Raw genomic sequence first — 20679 nt, 5'->3', positions numbered from 1 at the left:
CAAGACATCCAAAGCTCCAAGGCTGAGTGATAGAAGAAGGACAGTTAACCATGTTAAAACCTGGAGCCGTCAGTGAGCTGCGAAGACTTGAGCTTGCAACATGAATTAAGGTGGCATAAAAGGTGGTCAACCTGATGCTAAAACCTACCGTGTCACAGGTGGTCCCTCCCACCCCTGTTGCGAAGCGACTAGGTAAATTTGCAGGATATTGCCTTTGTCTCAGAGGGATATGGTATCAGTTAATGTTTTCTATGACCTCCAATAGTAACTAAAACTGGAAATCAATAAAATAAACCCGAGGAAGCACTGCCTGTCCCAGTTCATAAACACTTCTCCTTGAGGGGTGGGAGGAGCACGGCAGCTGTTACAAATATGAAAACCTTCAAGGTGTCCGTCTCCACATGCTTTATGGTAGATCGGCTTTAGCATCTCACCTAATGTTGTTTCAGTCAAAGCAACTGGAACATGCTGAGAATGTGCTCAGTTGACGCTGAACTGGCTGGCCCAGGTAATTGCAAAATTTGGATGTCAGCTGTGATATCCATTAGATACTTCTGCAGTTGCTATGTTTTCCATTATTGTGACCTAGTGAACCGTAGAACAGCCCTTTTTCATCCCACAGTTTTGGTAACAAAATGGAATGTCTCATTTGAAACACCAGAAGACAGATGAAACTTAGATTCGTGGACAGTTGTTCGGGATGCAGACTTTTCCCTTCTCTCTTTTCCTAGTGTTAGGTGTGATGTTGTTGGGCTTGCTCAGTAACAAGGTTTTATTTCACTGAGTCAGCTTTCAACCTTGCTTTTGTGTGGTTCTAATCCTTTGGTGTTGACTAGATGAAGACTGATTTCTGGAGGGATTTGCAGCAGGTTAAACTTCTGCTGGAGTATGTAAAGTTTTCCTTCCATCTCCTTTGTAAGTGGAGGTTAGGGTTCTTCAAGTTAAACTCTATGTTAGTTTAACTGGGGTCTTCTCCATGCAAACATAAAAAGAAATATTCCGTGAGTTCCAAGCAGTACCTGAATATTGAGGAATTTACCACTTTTTGAAATGCCAACCAGCCAGAAAACTGCTTGCTGTTGCAGTTAATAGAGTTCATTAGTAGCGGCTGTGGCATCTTCCCTTAACATGCTTAGTACTGAACAGAAATATCATTAGCAGTTTTATTGGGTATAACATGTTTTCAGAATTATTGTGACTCTTTTGGGGGGTCATTATTCTGTTGTTTCAACAAAGGGCACATACTTCTTGGCCCTTTTGATTTTTTTTTAGCAGCCTTGTAGTCCTGTTCGTAACTGTTAGGCTTAAAGCCAAGCGTGTTGTGTAGGATTGTATTTTTCTCACCATATGTATCTGCAGCCACAGAGCTTTCATCGCGTTCAAGTAACTTCCTTCATTAGCTACACTGCATTACTCTCTTGGTTCTTCCTCTAACTTTTTGATTTCTAAATTTCAGACATTTAGTAATTCTCCAAGATAGACTTGCTCTGTAGCTGTATGCTGGGTAACTTTGTGCAATCCAGTGGGTTTTTGAAAAGTTTAGTAAAAAAAGCCTTAGTGCTGTGGGTTTTTTGTTTGGGTTTTTTTTTTATTTATTTTTTATTTTTAAAAACACTGTGTTCTTTAACAAGTGGATCCAAATATTTCTAGTTGCTAATCTTCTCTTAAATATACAAATTGTTAATTTATATTTAAAATTTCAGATTGAATTCAAAACCTGGGGACAAAATGAGACCTGGAAAATGAAAATGAACAATGTCCACTGGGCTGGGTTTATTTTTTCTTTAAACCAAGTGCATGTAAAGCTCTCTTCTGGACAGGTTTTTATGAACACATTATCAGAAAGATCTCAAAAACATAGAGTGAGTTCTGAGAAGAGCAGCAAGCATACCAGACCTAACATTGAGCTCTGGGAGTTGAAGGGACTGATTTAGGATGAAAGATTAAAGTAGCTAAATATACATAGCTTGGCTAAGCGATGACTGAAAGGTGGAGGGTGGGGGGACACATAATAACAGTCTAAAAATATTTGAAGGGTGTTAACATTTAAGAGGGAGCGGGATTTTATGTGGAACATGTGAGCATGACTAGGATTAATGGGGGAGAAAGAAGGAATATAGGATGGTCATCAGAAGAAGCTTCATGATAGCATGGTGCTCAGGGATCTCTCCTCTGTAAGGAGTTAGAATGAAAATTAGAAGTTACAGTAAAATGTCGGGGACTTTTAAAGTTGTATCAGACAAAGCTATAAGGAATGTGTGTAAAACTAGTCCCAAGAAATGATGCATATGTATGTGTTTTGTATAAGAGGTGCATTCTAGTTTTAGATGTTATGATTTTACAGAAGAAACAGAGAACATGGGCATTAGGTGGGGACCAATATGGCTATTCAGTGTAAATATCTGATTTTTTTTTTTTTTCAAAATTGTTATTATTATGGTTTTTACTGTCTGTGGGTTTGTGACATGTATAAATTTATTCAACTGATGGACACAGAGGCCTTTTCTCAGGTCTGAAACAGGAAAAGCAAACTTCAGGGTAAATACTAGGAGTTCTTTCTCAGAATTTGTCTTCTGTTGGTTAGTCAGACATTGGGTAGAGAAGGATGATAGCATTTGTTAAGCAAGGTGGTGCACGTACCTAGGGAGAGATGCAAAGTGTCAATACACGGGTTGCGTGGAGACCTCACAGAAGTAAAAAGGAACTTTCTTATTTACAGTACAAGTAATCAAAAGCTATCACATGAACTCTCTTCTAAAGTCCCTTTCAAAGGCATGCTTTATTGCTGGAGAGCATATAGCTTAACAAACCTTTATAATAATAGTCCTGCTGTTCAGCAAAACCAGTACAAGACAACATAAAGATTTCCTGTGCTTGTGCCTTAAAGGGTTTCCCAAAAGTGAAGGAAAGCAGCTTGGTAAGAGAAAGACAGTATTACAGCAAAAGAAGAGGCAGTATTCTCATGAATTTAGGGTCCAAATAATGAGCACAGGAAAAGTAGGACTGCCTATTGGTTTAAACAGTTGCTCCTTACCTAATCCATAACAAGCCCTGTATTGTCTGCATATGATGAAGGTCTGGGCAGCGAAACTGGAAGGCTGTGAGCAGGTTGTGCCCAGACAGATGGTCTTGTAAGTCTGTTGGTCACTGGCAGAGCTCACTTAAACCTCTGGGGCCTGGGTACACCTGCTGCTGAAGGGTGCGTAGCCAGCAGCTGTTCCTCATTGCTGTCACCTTGAACTTGTGACCCATCTTCTGGTTACTCCAAATTCTCTGAGGCTCACTGCATGCACATACACAGGCATGGGCTTGCTCTGTCTCTAGCTTCTTGAACAGGAATTTACACTTTTAAATTCACACAATTAAATTTTAGTTTACACAGTTAAAACTTTTTCATGTAAAATGTTTTTGGAGTTTTTTTCCCTCGAGTGTCATTTGTGCAATACTTAACAAATTCCTTTTCAGGAGCTTAGACAGGAGTTTGTGGACCAGAGTGGAAGGAGTGTTACCAGTGTTTTTGAGATGACCCAGTAGGAATGACCCATGTTGTTGACTGCAAATGCTGTAGATGTAAGCCTGTTTCTAAGTGTGACAGTATTAGCACAATGTTGCCTTCAGCCTTTACTGGGGGTTATGTGCATTCCTGCATATGATCACTGCATCATCATCTTTAGTTGTAGAATCATAGAAAATGGTGCTGGGAGGGACATTCAAAGGACATCTACTCTCTTCCTGTGCCTGGAAGCAAAGCCAGCTCTACTTAAGCTGTTCATGTCTAGTCTGAGCCTTCCTTTATGGTTAAGATAAGGCAAATGTTTTGGCAATTCTAGATAAAGCAGTTTTCGTCTAGAAGGTATTGAAACACCTAGGTGTTTGTAAATTTCCTTCTGGACCTATATGCATTTTTAGGTATCCCTGCAGCTTAAATAATTCTGTCATCCTCTTTTTCCTACTCTCCTGTCACTGCCTGAATCCTGGCTGCCTAGCTACCTATCAGACTTGTACTGTAAACTCAGTCAGGGAACAGATGTTTAAAGACTGTAGAACAGAATTGCTTCAGTATTAGGAGCAGAAAGAGAGCAGGGTCAAAATGTCGGCAGCCCACCGTAAGGAAATCTTATGAACTCGGCAGAACTTGTCTATTATCCAGACTAGTTCCTGGATAGCTGCTTAGTTGTGAAGCCTGTGTTTCTGCTAGGCTTTTCTGTCCATGTTTTTTTTTTTGTCACCTGTTACAGAATATGACATCTTTAACACATAGTTCTAGTTCTAACAACTAGCATCTTTGCTAGGGCACAGTAAAGAATAAATAATAGTACATATTCATATAATGCAAGAACATCTTTTGCTCCCCTTGAAGTTGCTGCATAATTTTCAGCCAGTTGGCTAGGACTGGGTCCTGGTGTAATACATATCAAGTGAAGCAGTCACAGCTCATCACAGGACTAAGCCAGACTAGGCCAGATGCTGTGAGAATTGCATTAGTTCTGTGCTGGTCATGCAGCAAGTGGCTGCTTGGATTTCACAGACCCCTTTTAGCTCTGATTTCTATGATAGCTGAAGCTTTGAGCTCTGGGTCAGCCTGTTACCTGGGTATGCACAAGATAGATTAACACTTGGGCAGAGATCTGCAAGAGACAGCGTGCTTTTGGTGCCATCAGAGGCAGCTAACTGCAAAATGAGGACAAATGCTGGAGTTTTTGCTATTGTTTGAGGCAGTATCACTGAAGTGCTATTGAGCATTGCTTTCAGATACCTATTGGAAGTTACTGAAACAAGCAGACAAGGCATTTCTTGACCTAAGGAAGAATTTAGCAGATGGCTGGGTCTATAATTTAGAACTTGGACTCATGGGAACTGGAGGATGTTGTTTGACATGCCTTTCCGTATTGTAGGATTGTTATTGGCTGTTTGGGGTGTTATTTGATATACTCTCTGGCATATGAAGGACTCATATTACTATATGCAGCTGCTTTGATGTTACTGTGGGATTTCCCAGGCAAATTGAATTTAAACAATTTCTATAAGATTCTCATCAGTCTCACTCTGGGAAGTACCAGAACAAGTCCCAGCTCCGTTCCTGTTGCAGCCCTTAATGTGTATATGGAGGAGTACTTATTGGATGGATTATCTTACATTTCTGTGGCCTGAGGTGATAATGTGGGAAGACACAGCTGATGAGGACATTCAATTTATGCACTGAAAATCTGTATTAGAGGCTAAGGGGTGGTCAAGAGCTGCATAGCCTGGAGCTTCCCATTATAGGCTGATGGAGAGGGATTTCTGCATGCATACATTGTTGTACTTTAGTAAAAGCTCATCTTTAGAAGGAGTAACTCCATGTGCCTTTGGGGCAGTAATTAGGAGGTGCTGTCTAGCCTTCAGACAAATGATGCAAGCACAGGAGGAGCCTTGCCTGCCTTCTTACCAGTAGGCATGTGAGTGAGCAGTTAGGTGGAGTACAGTTCCAGGCTACAGTTTCTCTGGTGGCAAAACTGGTTTAAACAGTTCTGCCCTAATTCGTTGTTCGCTCTGCTGTGCCAATGCTGTGGTTAATGTAGCCACAAAATGACCTAGTTCACCAATCCAATTAAAAATAAGGTGATTGGGGAAAATCAAAACAAAACCAACAACCAAATCTAAGTGGGGAAGGGCTTACGTTTTAATTTTTGGTAATGAGAGTAGTGCACTGTCCCACCCCAACCTTTTTCCAGCTGCACAGAGGAGTTAATGGAGTATTGCAGGAGGAGAACTGACCATCTGAGGAGAACCATCTTTTCAAGTTGTTTTGCCGATCAAGAATTTGTTGCTGTAACTACACCTGTGGTAACTAACTTTTCATTTATCTCCACTCTTTCTTTGGCATAAGGAAGGAGCTTCCCAAAACCTGCAGCATCTGTAATTATTATCCCCCAGTCATGTACCTTGCATAAAGTATCCAAATGGCCATCACAAACCATCAGTTTCTAAATGGGAATAGCACTTCTTGGGTTTCTAGCTGTGAATTTTAGGTTATAGAGTGGAAAAGGATCAACCACTAACCTTCCCAGCAAAAGGCCTTTTTACACTAGGTGGGGTGTCAGTATTTAGACCAGTTAGTGAATGAGACAACTGAGTTTATGACCTCAGACAGACTGATCACCAGACTTCCATTTCCCCATGTGAGGTGGTTGAGCGGCACATTGTGCCCAGCAAATAAGAGTTTCAACTTTTGTCATTTCAGAAGAGGAAGGAGCTCAGCACTTGCACAGTCAAATGGTGAAAACAGGTATGTAGGGGAAGAGCTGACAATGTAGTGGTGCTAATCACTTCAGTATTGTGTTTTCAGGGATCTGATTGTTTTGATACTGTTTTTCAGAAGTACTGTTTCAGCTTTCTTGGAGTCTTCATCTCAAAATCCCTTATTGTTGGGACTGCATGAGCTCAGGGAACCTTCTTGGGGAAGGTTAACACTGAGCAAATTCAATGATCAGGGAAGAAACTTTCTTCTCACAGCTGAATATACTGCAGTTTTGCATTGCTGGAGGGAGAGATGCTTTCATAGGATAGGTTAGTGCAATAAAATGTGCTGTTTTTCTATCTTTCCCATCTTTCATGGGATGTGATCCCAGTATGATGGTCATAGTGATGTATTAAGTTCTTTTATTGCCTTCTGAATACAGTTCTCTGGATTCAGTGTAGAAGTTGGGAATAAAAATACAGGTAGTTGAAAAAAGCCTCAAAAGGAGCTTGGTTAGAGTGAACTTTGTAATTTTTAGTATGTCACTTAAGAAGTTGTCTCCAGCTCCTAAGTGTAAATAAATATGCTGCTCTCGAGACTGCTGTTGGGGCTACTTCCCACAGGCATTTACCACAGCTGCAGTCCAGATAAATGGGAAAAACAATACACCATGCTGTATTACTTGCTCTGTATGTTTAATTTATAGGTACCAACAAAGGCTGAAGAGCAGTGAAGAGCAAACTACAGAGTTTAGAGATTAATGGTGAGGGAGTGAGGGTGGAGGGTCCCAAGGAGGGGTGGAAAGATAGGGATAAACAGGGAGATGTTTATTGCAGAATTTTTATTGATGACAGCCTCAGCTCTGGTAGCAGAATTATTAGTAAAAGTAGCTTTTGGTGCTGAACATCATCACTGTATTATGTAAGTTGTATACCAAGACAAAACTCAGAAAACAGGGGAGAAGGACCCATCACAGAGATAGAGGCCAAAGTATAAAACTTCACAAACAGGTTTCCTGCAAAAGAGATTTTAAGGTTGAAAGCAAGCATGCTAATAATCAAAAAATGTGCTACATTAATGATTGACAAAAGTCAAGGAAGATAGGACAGGATGAGGGAAACTGAGGCCAAAGAAGGAAAGGTCATGTATGGCATTTTCTCTTCTCTTGAAAAAGCTGGGTTGGAAAACTGAGAAGCTAGCAGACAGCTAGAAAAGACAGTTTGTGATGAAGGGAAAGTCTCATAAAGATAGTGTTAAAACAGGTATTACAGATTATATCAGTAAGACTTCAGTGTCCGTGAATCTTGATGAGAAGATGGGATTAGCCATCAGAAAGAAAAAAATGTGGGGCTTCTTTTCACATGCACCTTCTGGCATGGGTAATGCCTGGGAAGGCATTTAGTGTAGCTGGGAGGAGGAAGCAGTGTTAAGTGGAGGTGGAAAGTGAGGCTGTGCAGGTAGGTATGGATTGGAGCAGACCCCAGAGCAGTTAATCCCATATGTGCATGTAAACATAACACACACTGCTTTTGCCTTAAATGTTATTCTAGTAAGGCTTGCTCGGCAGTTAGTTTTGCTTTGTATGCATAGAGAAACATTGATGTTTGGTGGACTGCTGAGGTGTCCTTCAATTCCCTCCTGTGTCTAAATTTATTTGTCATGCTGCCTGATGCACACAGTTCATTATGTTTGTGTTAATTGTGATCAACAGTTAACTAAATGCTTAGCAAGTTTAGCAAATAGCTGTGCCCCAGGGGTTATCATTGGGTGACATAAAGAAATTGAAATGATAGTTTAGATGTCTTCCTTGACCTTGCTTTCACTGGCCTTTCGTTGAATACAGCTGGATAGTTCCTTCTGTAGTTCTCATATCTTTGCTGTGTTTCACATGTAGGTGCATATGTCTGCTTTGGGTACAGAAAAGGTATTGCTGCAAAGAAGCAGATACTTTCATGCAGTTTCTCACTGGAAGGATTTTGCAGAAATCATTGAGTTCTTTGCTCTGTCACCCATCACAGAAGAGAGGCTTTTGCTGGTTCTGTTTTGTTTGGCAGCAGGTGTGCAAAGAAGTCTTGGGCTTAGATATGCTTTATCTCTTCAAGCCCCAGACAAGCCTCTCGCACAAGCAGTAATATACCTCTACTAACAGAAAGTGAGCACAAAGCTCACAGTGAGAAAGCATTTTGGGAAATTCTTTCTATGGCTCTGGGATTCCCTTGATTGTCCTCCTTCCTTACAGGCAGACACTTCTCTTATATGGAAAGGTGCACGGGTGTAGAATGGAGCATCAAAAAACCTCTTGATTCACTTCTCTTAGCAACACCTTCCTGGGTAACCGAATGCAAAGTTTTGCAATTCAGTGTAAGATGGAGTAGGAGCTAAACTGATGCCCTTTGAAATGTATCTGTTAGGAGTGAGAGTTAAAGAACACGCAAGTATCTCTTTACTCCTTTTTCATGCCATGTTTCCAAGGGGAAGGCTGCAGGGAGGATAAAGGTGCTGTGCTGCAGTTGGTATGTTGGCTAGAGCTTCATGAAACCCAATGCGCGGTTTTGACAGAGGGGGCACAACTGTTGGCAGGTTCTGGTGACCGTGGCAAGGCTCAGCGGGAGTTATTCTAAGAATACAACATATGATCAGATTACCGAGGGACACTTTACATAGCTCTAAAAAATGAACCATCTGACAGTTTATGACAGCTCTGCCTGTTCCAGCCAAATGAGGAGTGTGCTGGTCTCTGCTGACCCTGCAGCCAGGGTTGGGAGACAAAGAAAGTGCTTTCCAGAGGTTGTGAACCTACAGGCTTCTATCTGTGTAACACCTGCTTACATCTAACTCTTGATAAGGAAACCAAAAGACGTTTAGGACTTGTTTCTCTTGCAGTTTTGGTTCCTGGTAATTTAACACATTCTTGCTGCAGTTTATTTGGCTTGGCAGTTTGTATAGATCTATATTTAATAATTCCTGTGATGCTAATGTCTTTGTAGAGTGATCTGGTGTTTTTTTGGTTTTTTGCTACTAGTGTCTCTATTAATATAATTACTCTATTAATATGCCCTGCCACCTTGTTTTTCCCCTGGCTCTGTGGGGACATGCTTCTGGAAGAAGGAAGCTGTATGAGAGGTGGAGGCAAGTGGGAAGTGAGTTCTAAAGCTGGACATTTTGAGGATCCACATTTGAACACTCTAGAGAATTTCTCTCTAGAGTATTTCTATACCAGCTTCTAATACGTACAATTTGCACAACAGTCTCCCCTCCCTCTAGTCTTCTCCAGTGAAGTGCATTGCCTGAGATAGCATTGGAATTTTTGCTGATGTTGTCAAAGACAAACAGTTAAATGCACGCTTAGGGAAACACCTCTCACTTTCCCAAGCTGTCTACAGTTTACTGCCTCTCCTCCCAACTGCCTGGTCTCAGCTTCCCTTGTTTTATTCTCTGTAATACTCAGATCCTCCTAACTCCTTTCAGGTGCCGCATGGTGCAGGAGGTTGGGGGTGTGTAAAGGTGTAAAGGTTTCTTTCTGCTACCCCTTGCTTTTTAGTTTGTTGGTTTTTTTTTGTTGTTGTTTTGTGTGGTTTTTTTTTTTTTTTGGGGGGGGGGGATATGTTGTCCTTTTTTTTGGTTTTTGTTTTGTTTTCTCTGGTGCTCCTTGTTTCTTGTGGCTACTCTGCTCCTATGTGAGTTCTCAATGGGCTCCAGGCCTTTCGGGGTTGTCCCTGCTCTGCCATGTGTCTTCCATGGGCTGCAGTTGCCTCAAAGTGTACTTCTTCTGCCATGGAGCACCTCTTTTCAAGAGCACCTTTCCAGCCATGTCCCCTGCCATGTGTCTCCTTTTCTCCTTCGTTTTGTGCAAATGTGTCTTTTTACATGTCTTGCATTTCTCTTTTCTGTGCATCCGCGTATGTGTCCTTTTGTAGTTCCTTTTGTGTGTCTCTCTGTGTGTCTCCTGCCCCTAGGGGCTATTGCCCTTTCCAAAATACTATTTATTTATTTAGTTATTTATTTGAATAGGGGTAGCTTGTGCTTCTCTGACTGGGTCAATGGTTTCGATGAGTCGTTGTTTTCATGCGTTTTGGAGATGGCTGGAACTGACCGTAGCTGGCACAGGGCTGTTCATGGCATCCTGTTTCATGGATTACTCCTGCAGCCTTCTGCTGCTGAAGCAGAAGAGTGCTCTGTTGGACTATTCAGTCTGTATAATTTCTTGACTTCCGTGGAATCAGAACAAAGCAAAACTTGCTCTATAACATGTATTATCTGTTTGGGAATCCGTTGTAATTCGTTTTGCAAGGATGATCCCTAGTTGAGACAGTGTTTTGAGAACTTCCATGTGTTCAAATTGTCAGTATATCCCAATATGCACCCTTTAAAAGTTTGCCTGAAACTCGCCACATCCACTTCTCAAGGCTAGTTTTGACTCTTGCTTCCACTAACTCATTCCCTTTGCCCCTCAGAGGGTCCATGTGGTGTGTATAAATTTTCATGTGGTGTGTGTATGCGCTGCTAGGAATTGGTGTCGGCTTTGTAATAATGGTTGCATGGGTTGGAAAAGCAGACAGGAAGAAGGTAGCATGACGGCATCTACTCTCATCAAGCACCCCTGGGCATGTCACTGTGCTAATGCTGAAACTGTGTAACTGAAGAGGTCAGTGGTTACGTGCGGGGCATTGTGTTTCTGGCACAGTGTGTTTCCTAATTTGTGTATAGAGAAGCTGGAGCTGTTTTCTCAGCTACAGGCCTGATCTCTTCTCCCAGGGGAATGAGGAGAGCTTCTGTAATGACAGTATTAGGAAAAGATTAAGATCTGTAAATGTAAAATGCTTTCCTATCCCTGTGCAAGCTTTGGTTTTGTTTCATGAATATGAACTAAATCTGGTCATTGACATTTACATTCTTCTGTTTCAGAAATAGATGGAATTAGTAGCTTTGCCAGTCCTTCCCTAAAGGGTTGGGTGTTCAGTTTCTAGCACAGTCTTTCATTGCATCCAGCTTTTTTGAGGATTGGGTTGTACAGGGGTTTTAAACTACAAACAAGTGTCAACCTTTTCACAGAATATTAAACTAGTGGAATAAATTTCGCATCTATTTTCACTGCTTGCATTTTTGATGTCTGTAATGCCCTAATACACAAGTTCTTAATACAGCCCATAAATACTCCACAGAAAATAATTGGGATATTACAATTTTGTTAGAAATAAACTTCATAAGAGCTGTGGCATTGCTTTTCAGTTTATTCTGACTTAATTCCTCAAACATTTGCAGCCATATAAGATGTCTCACAGCCTTGCACTTCCCACTCCCAACTTTTTATAAAGGTTCTGTATCGCTACTAGTGTGGTCACCACAAATGTTTTATTTTGCTGGGACTGTTCTTTCTATCATGGTTTCTGCCTTGAATCAGCCTAGCGTTCAGATGTGTAGCTGCTGCTTTTCTGGTTTTGCTCTTTATTCCTTCATCTCCAGGAGAAGAACAAAATCTGTGTGTCTTAGATTTGATATATGGGAGCCAGTGTATGCAACCTGTATAGCATGCCTCATGCCTTGGTGTCCACTCAAACAGTTCTGTGGTGCTAGCTGTCAATCAGATCTAAGCTCGCTTCTCCTATTCACTGCTAAAGTTGTTGGTAGTTCAGCCTTTTCTGCTTCTTTTCCTGATATTATTATTGTTTTTTTAAAATCCTGGACCTGAGTCTTCTGCAGTTTTCTTCTGCTTTCGTTCCAAGCAATTTAAAATTCTGTACCAGTGACCTTGTAGCTTCAGGTTTTTTTACCCATTTAATTCATGTTGTTCTTAACACCTTTTTCCTTCATCTGTCACAGAATCACAGAATCCCAAGGGTTGGAAGGGACCTCAAAAGATCATCTAGTCCAACCCCCCCGCAAGAGCAGGGTAACCTACAGTGCATCACACAGGAACTTGTCCAGGCGGGCCTTGAATATCTCCAGTGTAGGAGACTCCACAACCCCCCTGGGCAACCTGTTCCAGTGCTTTGTCACTCTTACAGTAAAGAAGTTCTTCCTGCCGTGACCATCTTCTCTTTGCATCTCTGCATTGGCCTCTCCTCTCACATCGAACATAAAGCTACTTGTCTTCATTTCCCGTATCATGTCACACTGATAAGTTCTGTGTAGCTGTTTCCATGTACTTCCTCATTTTTGTTCATTTTCTTGTACGAGTTCACAGAATGACAGAGTCATTTAGGTTGGAAGGGATATCTTCAAATTATCTAGTCTGGCCCTATTGCTCAAGCAATGCCAGCTACAGCAGGTTGCTCAGGATTGTATCCGGTCAGGTTCTGAGTATTCTCCAAGGATGGAAACTCTACAACCTCTCTGGGCAGCCTGTACCAGTATTTGACCACCTTTCCAGCAAAAAAAAATTGTTTTCTCTCTCTTCTGCTTTGTTTTCAGATGGAATTACATGTCTTTCAGTTTGTACCCATTTGTTTCTTGTCCTATCACTTGGCACTGTCGAGAGGAGGCTTGTTTTCTCTTCTTCATTGCCTCTCATTAGGTATTTATATGCAGAGATTAAAAACTCCCACTGAGTCTTCTCCAGGCTGAACAGTCTCAGCTCTCTCAGCTTCTACTCGTATAAGGGTTTCTCCTGTCTCTTAATAATTTTTGTGGACCTTTTGCTGGACTCACTCCAGTATTTCCACATCTTTCTTGTGCTGAGGAGCCCAGAACTGGACACAGTACTCCAGATACTGCCTCAGCAGTGCTGAGTAGAGATGAAGGATCACCTCCCTTGACCTGTTGGCAATAACCTGAGACGATGTTGGTCTTCTTTGCTTTCATGTGCATTGCTGCCTCCCTGTCTGCTTGTTCTCAACCAGGACCCCATCCACTGAGTCAATTTTCAATACGCCTGCTTGTCCGCTTAGCTAGCCCTTACTTTGTCAGCGTTGCCTATGAGGATATTATGGAAAGCAAAGTCAAAAGCCTAACTAGAGTCACAATATATACAGCTCTGTACTCATCCACCTCACTGCAGAAACTACCAGGTCGGTTAAGTACGATTTCCAGTTTGTAAATCTCTGTGGACCACTTCCAATTGCTTTCTTGTCCTTCATGTATCCGGAAATGATTCCCAGGATTACATGTTCCATTACCTCCCAGGGACTGAGGTGAGGCTGACTGGCCTGTTATTTCCTGGATCTTCCTTTTTCCTGTTCTGAATGTTCTAGGGTGAGTGGCTTTCCTTTTTCTCCTTTGAACTGGCAATTTTGATCCATGTTTACAGATTCTACACACTATGGAAATATAATTATTAAGCAAAGCACATGGTTCTCCTTTTTATTGATAATTTTAAGCTATACAGGTGCAAGCTGGGAAATAGAATTTGCAGTCCAAGGTTCTGCTCCTAAAACGCAGACCATGTGAACTAATGAGTCCTTTTCGAAAACAGAAAATAGTGTGACAGGAGTATCACCCTCCTGCTGATGTCTATAGACAGCTAATTCCCTAATGCATCTTTCCCAGAGGTCATAGCTTTCTAAACTTGTATTTGCATTATTTCTCTGTTCCAGGCCGAAATGAGCTGATTGCCCGCTATATTAAACTGAGAACAGGGAAAACACGCACAAGGAAACAGGTAAGCGTGAAGTTTTCCCTGTAAACATTAGTTTTCTGGGACCACTAGACATGATGAGGGCTTACGAGAACAAATACCTTGCTGTTCACTTGTTATTACCTTCTGGCATTGCTGGAAAGAGGTGCTTGTGCTGCGCTGGTTAATAAGAATGGCGGGAAGAGCCAGCTCAGGCATTTTACAGTAGGATTGTAATGCCCCTGTCTCCCAACCACACCGAGGGAGAATTTTTTCTGCTGTTAAATGGTGTGTGATTTCATTTGCTTGGTTTACTAATGAATTTTTCAGTGAACCTCGGTAGTCCTCTATATGAAGAATCTTGTTCCGCCCAAATAGATGGACAGCTGTGGTGATTTTGAAAGTACCCAGGGCATGGGATGCGAAAGGAATCTTTTTAATTTGGGAATGATAGTCCAGGCTATGCTGGACAAAGCACAGAGCGACCTAGACCTGCTTTGGGCAGGGGGTCCGTGAATGACATCCAGAAATTCCTTCCAACCTAAATTATTTTGTCATGCGTTTTTGCCCACATTAGATATGGGGAAGTTCTGAAAGTCATTATATAATGGCAGGGGGATATAGAAGGGGATATAGAACATGGTTTTCCCTTCTCTCAAGAAGAGGCTAAGATGGGGAGCAGAGAGATCAGAACTGTCAGTCCCTCGATTTAAGGATGGGCTCTTCAGTTTTAGGTGAGGTCTCTGACTTGATAAAGCCAATGAATTGGAAAATGTCTTAAATGAGACCTTTGCTGGTCCCCCACCTCATTTCATTTCACTTAAGTTATATTTAGAAAAGCATCTCATTGCTCTCTCCAACTCCCTCTCCCCCCAGTCCTGAATAGCTCCCTATTGCACAGGGTGCCTAAAGTATGTTTACTTCTGCAAGCAGCTACCAAGTACTCCTCTGAAATGAAGATGGATTTTTGTCTTTTCAATGCAGGTATCTAGTCACATCCAGGTCCTGGCAAGGCGGAAAGCTAGAGAGATCCAAGCCAAGCTCAAGGTATGATGGGTGTCCTTTAACATACCACCAAGCCCCCTGAGTCAGCTATTCTTTCCTCATCCATTCCCTTTTTGAATAGCCTTAAGAAAGGGTGAGATTAACTACTGAGTTGTAGTAAGCTGCTGTCTTCCAAGTCTGAAAGACCCTTAGATTTGGGAGTATGCTAAGAGTGTTCACCTGAGAAGAAAGAGTTTGTTGTTACAAATGCTGACCAGTAATCAGTCCCTGGTGTTGTGGCAGCCCTGGGAAAAGGTAACCTTACAGTCACTACAGTGCTAGTTCCACCTCTACTAGTGGCAGTGATGTGGAGTTGTCTGTGAGAAAGTGTTCCTAGTTGGCATAAACATTAAGAGGAAACAATAAAGCCATTTGGCTTCTTCTCGGGTAAAATGGTGCCAGCTGAATAGACTTTGCCCCTTGATTAATCCAGACCTAATTTGTAGAGACCTGGGCTAATGAGATAGAAAATTTGGTTGACTACTAGTTTGAGCAAATCTGTGTTTTCCTTTCTATAGGAAGAGCTCCGAGATCACAGTAATGAACTGATGTCTCTTGACATTTATTTACACTGGTTTGAAGCAGGGAGATGGTTTATGTTCTCAGACTGAATTGCAAGAAATATCAAGAAGGTTGAGTTTATGGATGACAACTGCACAAGAGGGTGTCCCCTGTTAGAATATGAGCCATTCAGAAAGGGCTTGAGCATTTGAGGCCTGGTCCTTGTTATGTATTACTGAAACAGACAGAGAAGGAAGGTGTGTGCTGACCTTCCTGATTTGCTATGGTAATAAATGATCTAGAAAGAAGTGTGCTTGCTTCGTGCTTCAGGTGATGGTGATGGTGAGGATCTTGACAGCCCAGTCCATTCCTAACTGTTGAGTGGATGGCTGTTAGTATGTGTGCTTCCTCTTTGCTGGCTGAGCAGTAAGAGAAGTGGACTGTCTGTGAGTGAACTGTTAGCACTCAGTATTGACCAGTGCTGAAGTTCATGCATCTCTGTTGCAACTAGTGATTACGTCTAAGTCATGACTGCACCCTCCACATCCCATCCCCAGCTCCATTTTAGAAAATGGTGTTGTGTCTGTCATTAGCCTGTTGTGTTTCCAGTTGTTCTGATAAAGAGAAGGAGCCACAAATTACAACTATCTAATTGTGCTTCTAGGTAGGGCTGCCTAAGCCTGAAACCTGTGGTGCTGTTAAGTGGTCAATTCAGGTGGAGGCTTGCTTGAGAGGCGAGTTAGAGCAAGTAGGAAACAACAACTGCCCGGGGTGTTAAAAGATTTACTGCTACTTAAATCTGTAACTTTGATTCCATTCTTTGCATGTCACAGCTCTGGGATTTGGCATGATTGAAAAGCCAGTCAGCCGAGCCTGTTTCCACTTAGCACACAGGAGCTGGCTGTTTTTGTTCTCCGGGAATGAAGGTGTCTCAGGGAGCTCTATGGAGCCATTGGTTGTTCTCCTTTTACACCACCCCAGGCCATGCTGTGAGCTCTGCCCAGCTGCCTGCAGTGAACCATTCCCCAGTACCAGACTGTTCCTTTCTGCCTGCAGAGGCAAGTCTATAGCACTGATTCAACTCATTTACTTCTTTGCTTTTGCTAGTCATTTTCATAGAGCAAGTAAATGAAATCACAAAAGCTGCTGCCTTTCTCCCAGGTTCCTGCTGATAGCAGTGTGTTCTACTACCACTGTTCATTTTCCATAGCAAGTATATGTTTTCATATTTATATCCTAGAGATCAGAGCAGCTACATGCTGACTTTTCAGAGCAGTTATCATAATATGACTATTTTCAGACAAATTGGCATATCTCCTCTAACAGATATATATGCCTATAACATATAGAGGTGGGAAGGCAAGATAAAGCTTGGAGAAAAGCCTGTTCCCAGAAGTCAGTAGTTTTCTATGTCCTGGGTGGCTGGCAGATAACATGTGTACTAAGGAAAAAGAGGGAAATGTTGGTGATAGTATTATCCTTAATATTCTGCATTTTCAGAAAAATAAAATTGCAAACGTTTGGTAAAAGTTTTTTGTCTGCTTTAATACTTGCACAGGTAAATGCTTCTTCCCCATAGACTCAGACAAACATGATTTTTCCAGTGAGAAAGTAAGGGGAGAAAAAAAAAATCTTTTTCTGCAATGGCAACTGCAAGAAAATGGCAATGTCAAGAAAAAACCCAAACCCAACAAAACCCAAAAGAATCCTTACCTTTAAAAATGTAGTAGGTAATCCTTAAATCGTTCTCTAAAACATCATTTAAACTGCATTCTGACAAACTTTCTCATAGCTTTGGAGAATCTTGGGTGCTTTCTCAGCAATCAAAATGTTTCTTTTCCATTCACTTAAATGGTACTAACAGGAGTCACAGACTGGAAAAGATTTGTAAGGTTCCCCTACTGATCATTCCACTTAAACATTGTCATTTATTCTGGAGCTTTAGTTATGCCTCCTCCAAATGTTTTTGTGCTAGACACATCAGAATCACTGGGCTCTGGACTTCAGAAAACCTTACAGAAGGTGGAGGGGTTAGAACGAATGGAGATGGAAGGGTGAGAACTTACCGCAGTTCAATGAATGCAACTGGGAGGTGAGAATCCCTGAAGACAGCCAGAGCTTATCTCATTCAGCAGTTTCTCTAAGCCATGAATTCATCTGTGGCATCACCATTATAATTACAATGTGACAGATAAATCTGGAGTGCTTGAAGGATGAAGATTATTTGTAGGGGATGCAGGAGGAAAGGGAGAATGTGGGGAAGCACTTCTGTTTGTATATTTATTCCTTGGAAGAAGAAATTAAGGGTGCTATTTGTTTTAAACATACATCATACCCCTTAGTTGCTGTTCCATCATTACCTGTAAAAATGTGTGGAGTTCCACAGCCCTGTTAAACTACAAGGTGGAATGTCCTTGCATATGTGCCCTGGGAGTGTATTAAGTTTTTTTGTTTCCCCATGGATGGAAATAAAACGGTCAACTCTACCTGAGTCTAATGTAGTCCCAAACAGCAGGTAGTCTGTGTGCAGTGGTGGTGACAAACTCCTTTTGTGAAGTTGTTTTAGAGGATTTTTTTGCTAAGCAAGAGTCTTTCCCTTTGAGTATTCTTACCAATTATTAAAAACAAGAGTCAATTAGGGTTGCACTTTCCTTAACAAAACATTTCTGCTCTGCAGCTGAAAGCCTTCAGACAGAAAGGATATATGCTTAGCAGTCTCTAAACCAGTGATCCCAGCATTTCAGAAAGGGTGGTTAATCACATCGGAAGCTATACTAATGGGTGAAAGACTTAGTTCTTAGGACAGTTATTGGTAAGCCTGCTGCCCAAGTGCTTGTTCCCTGCAAAGAAGCTGATGAGAATCCTGGTTATGCAGCATTAGACCAGGCAATTTCTTTATCATTATAATAATTCTGGGTTTCTTTTGTTTTCTTTCTACTCTTGCCCATAGGATCAGGCAGCTAAAGATAAAGCCATGCAGAGTATGGCTACAATGTCATCTGCCCAGATTATCTCTGCAACTGCCTTCCATAGTAAAATGGCCTTGCCTGGTCTCCCACGACCTGCCTACCCTGCTGTTTCTGGGGTGAGTGAATCAGTGTCTCAGCAGAGTTGGGCTGAAGACACTTGAGTAGTTGACAGGATGTTGGCATCTGCTCATGAAAATCCTGAGAGTATTAGAAAGAATAGGCCACAAAGCACATGGCAAAAATTTGTCACGTGGCTTCAATATTTTGGGTCTGATTCTTTGCTACCACTGAATATAGTGTCATTATATATGCAAGTGAGAGAACAATCAGATCCTTCAGGTTTTCAGCTGCCTGAAATATCTTTAGGTATCTGTATCACTTTCCTAGTCCAGGATCTTGTTGGATTAAAATCATTTGAGCCATCATGACCCTTCCTCAAGTTTTATCATTCCCAAGCTCCTCCCGAGTGCTTAGATCACAAATTGATGACCCTTACATAAAATCCTTAATAGACGAGGCCTGTCAGCATCCCTTAACCTAGGAGCTGGGCCTAATGAGCTTTTGCTGAGCATTGATTTCTGCCAAAATACTCATGTGGAGCTCTCCTGGGGAAAATGGTCCCTCTAAGAGGGTGAGCATCATTAAAGCTTTGAAGACAGAGGCACAAGGTGCATTAAAACCACTATTAGTTCGGTTGCTTGTATGTCACTAATAGTAGTGTGTAGAAAGAAAACTATGACCAATCAGCACCTCCACAAGGAAGAAACTGAGAACATTGAAAGCAGAGATAAAATTCAGTCACATTTTTAAAACTCCATGAGCTTGCAATTTCTTTCCTGAGAAAGAAGCAAGTCTTGCTTTTAATTTATGTCCTGTCTTGATAACAGGGTTAATTTTCTTCCGAGTAGCTGGTGCAGTGCTGTGTTTCAGCTTTAGCGTGAGATCAATGCTGATAACACACTGTTTTTAGTTGTTGCTGTGTAATGCTTACCCTGATCAAAGACTTTTCAGTCTCATGCTCTACAAGTGAGGAGGGGCACAAGAAGCCAGGAGGAAGCAGAGACAGGACACCTGACCCAAACTAGCCAAAGGGGTGTTCCATACCACACACAGCATGTAATGCCCAGTATAGAACCTGGGGGGGAGTTAACCGGAAGGGACTGACTGCTGCTCAGGGACTGGTTGAGTATCAGTCAGTCAGTGGCTGGTCAGCCATTGTGTGGTGCAGCACTATTGTTTGTTTGGTTTTGGGGTTTTTTTTCCTTTTTTTTTCTTCCTTTTTTTCTTTTTTCCCTCTTGTGATTTGGTTTTTGTTTGTGTGGGTTTGTTTTCTGTTTGTTTTCACTCTCACTTTTTATTATTTCCCTTTTCATTATTAGTATTATCTTGTACTTTACTACTTTAGTTTAATTAAACTTTTCTTACTTCAACCCAAGATTTTTACCTTTTTTCTGATTCTTCTCCCCATCCCCCTGGGGAGGAAGGGGAGAGAGTTGAGTGGCTGTGTAGTACTTACTTGCCAGCTGGGGTTACAGCACAACATGTCCTAAGAGTGGTGACTTTTGCCTATATGTTTTCTCTTGCAGTTTTGGCAAGGAGCTTTGCCAAGCCAAGCTGGATCTTCCCAAGAGTGAGTATTCTTTCATATGAACATCCAAAGCATGTGCTTCTACTGCTTCCTCTATGCTTCCTGAGGAACACCAATTAGCTGTTACAAGATTTATAAAATGCTAAGACAGATTTCTTGACTGGATCTGAGACTTGAGACCTATAGGCATAGAATAGTTAGGGTTGGAAAGGACCTTAAGATCATCTAGTTCCAACCCCTCTGCCATGGGCAGGGATGCCTCTGAGAGACATAAGAGAATCTCAATTAGATAAAACCTTGTGTCTTCATATGGTACTTTCAACACAAATTACACCTCTTTAATATGTCCCATGACTCAAGCAGCCATAAATGTCCCCATAAGAAATCTTGTGCAATCCCAAAAGGCTCTTCCCTTGCATTCACTAATGTGTCCTAAACCATCTAGGCAATAACCCCCTCAGTTTTTAGTGACTGGTTTGTAAGCCTCGCAGGTTGGCTCACTAATTTTGTTTCACACCTGGACAACGGAGCTAATGGCTCTCCTTTGGCAGCCCTGGAAGGGGCCTTTGCACTGGCTCTGCTCCTCTGACTGTATTACTGACATCAAAGAGATGACCCCTGTGATGGGCATCACCAGTGATGGCCCTGGGTGTAGTTGTGTCAGAGTTCTGCCATTGTTCTTCTGTGCTTTGTATGGAGACACACTTTTTATGACAGAACCTAAGAGGAGCAATTAAAGCCGACCTAAGGACAAGCAGCTGGAAAGGCTTATGTTCTTCACCCAAGCTGTGTGTACCTGCTGTCT

The 20679-nt window shown here is 41.8% G+C and overlaps 1 protein-coding gene across 2 annotated transcripts in view; it reads left to right on the top strand.

Annotated features, from left to right (window-relative positions):
• TEAD4 (TEA domain transcription factor 4) overlaps nt 1–20679 on the top strand; it is a 40481-nt gene that overhangs the window by 3202 nt on the left and 16600 nt on the right. The window contains exons 2-5 of one of the 2 annotated variants that reach the window (XM_065674921.1): nt 13753–13817; nt 14757–14819; nt 18268–18402; nt 19873–19916. In XM_065674921.1, the coding sequence (XP_065530993.1) occupies nt 13753–13817; nt 14757–14819; nt 18268–18402; nt 19873–19916 (307 nt within the window). Of the gene's footprint in view, nt 1–6240; nt 6269–13752; nt 13818–14756; nt 14820–18267; nt 18403–19872; nt 19917–20679 lie in introns of those variants that run through there. The other variant, XM_065674931.1, reaches the window with a different exon arrangement.

Source organism: Lathamus discolor, chromosome 1 (assembly GCF_037157495.1).
Source record: "Lathamus discolor isolate bLatDis1 chromosome 1, bLatDis1.hap1, whole genome shotgun sequence".
Lineage (NCBI taxonomy): Eukaryota > Metazoa > Chordata > Aves > Psittaciformes > Psittacidae > Lathamus > Lathamus discolor.
The sequence above is the reverse complement of the archived record's forward strand: the minus strand, read 5'-3'. Positions and strand labels throughout refer to the sequence as shown.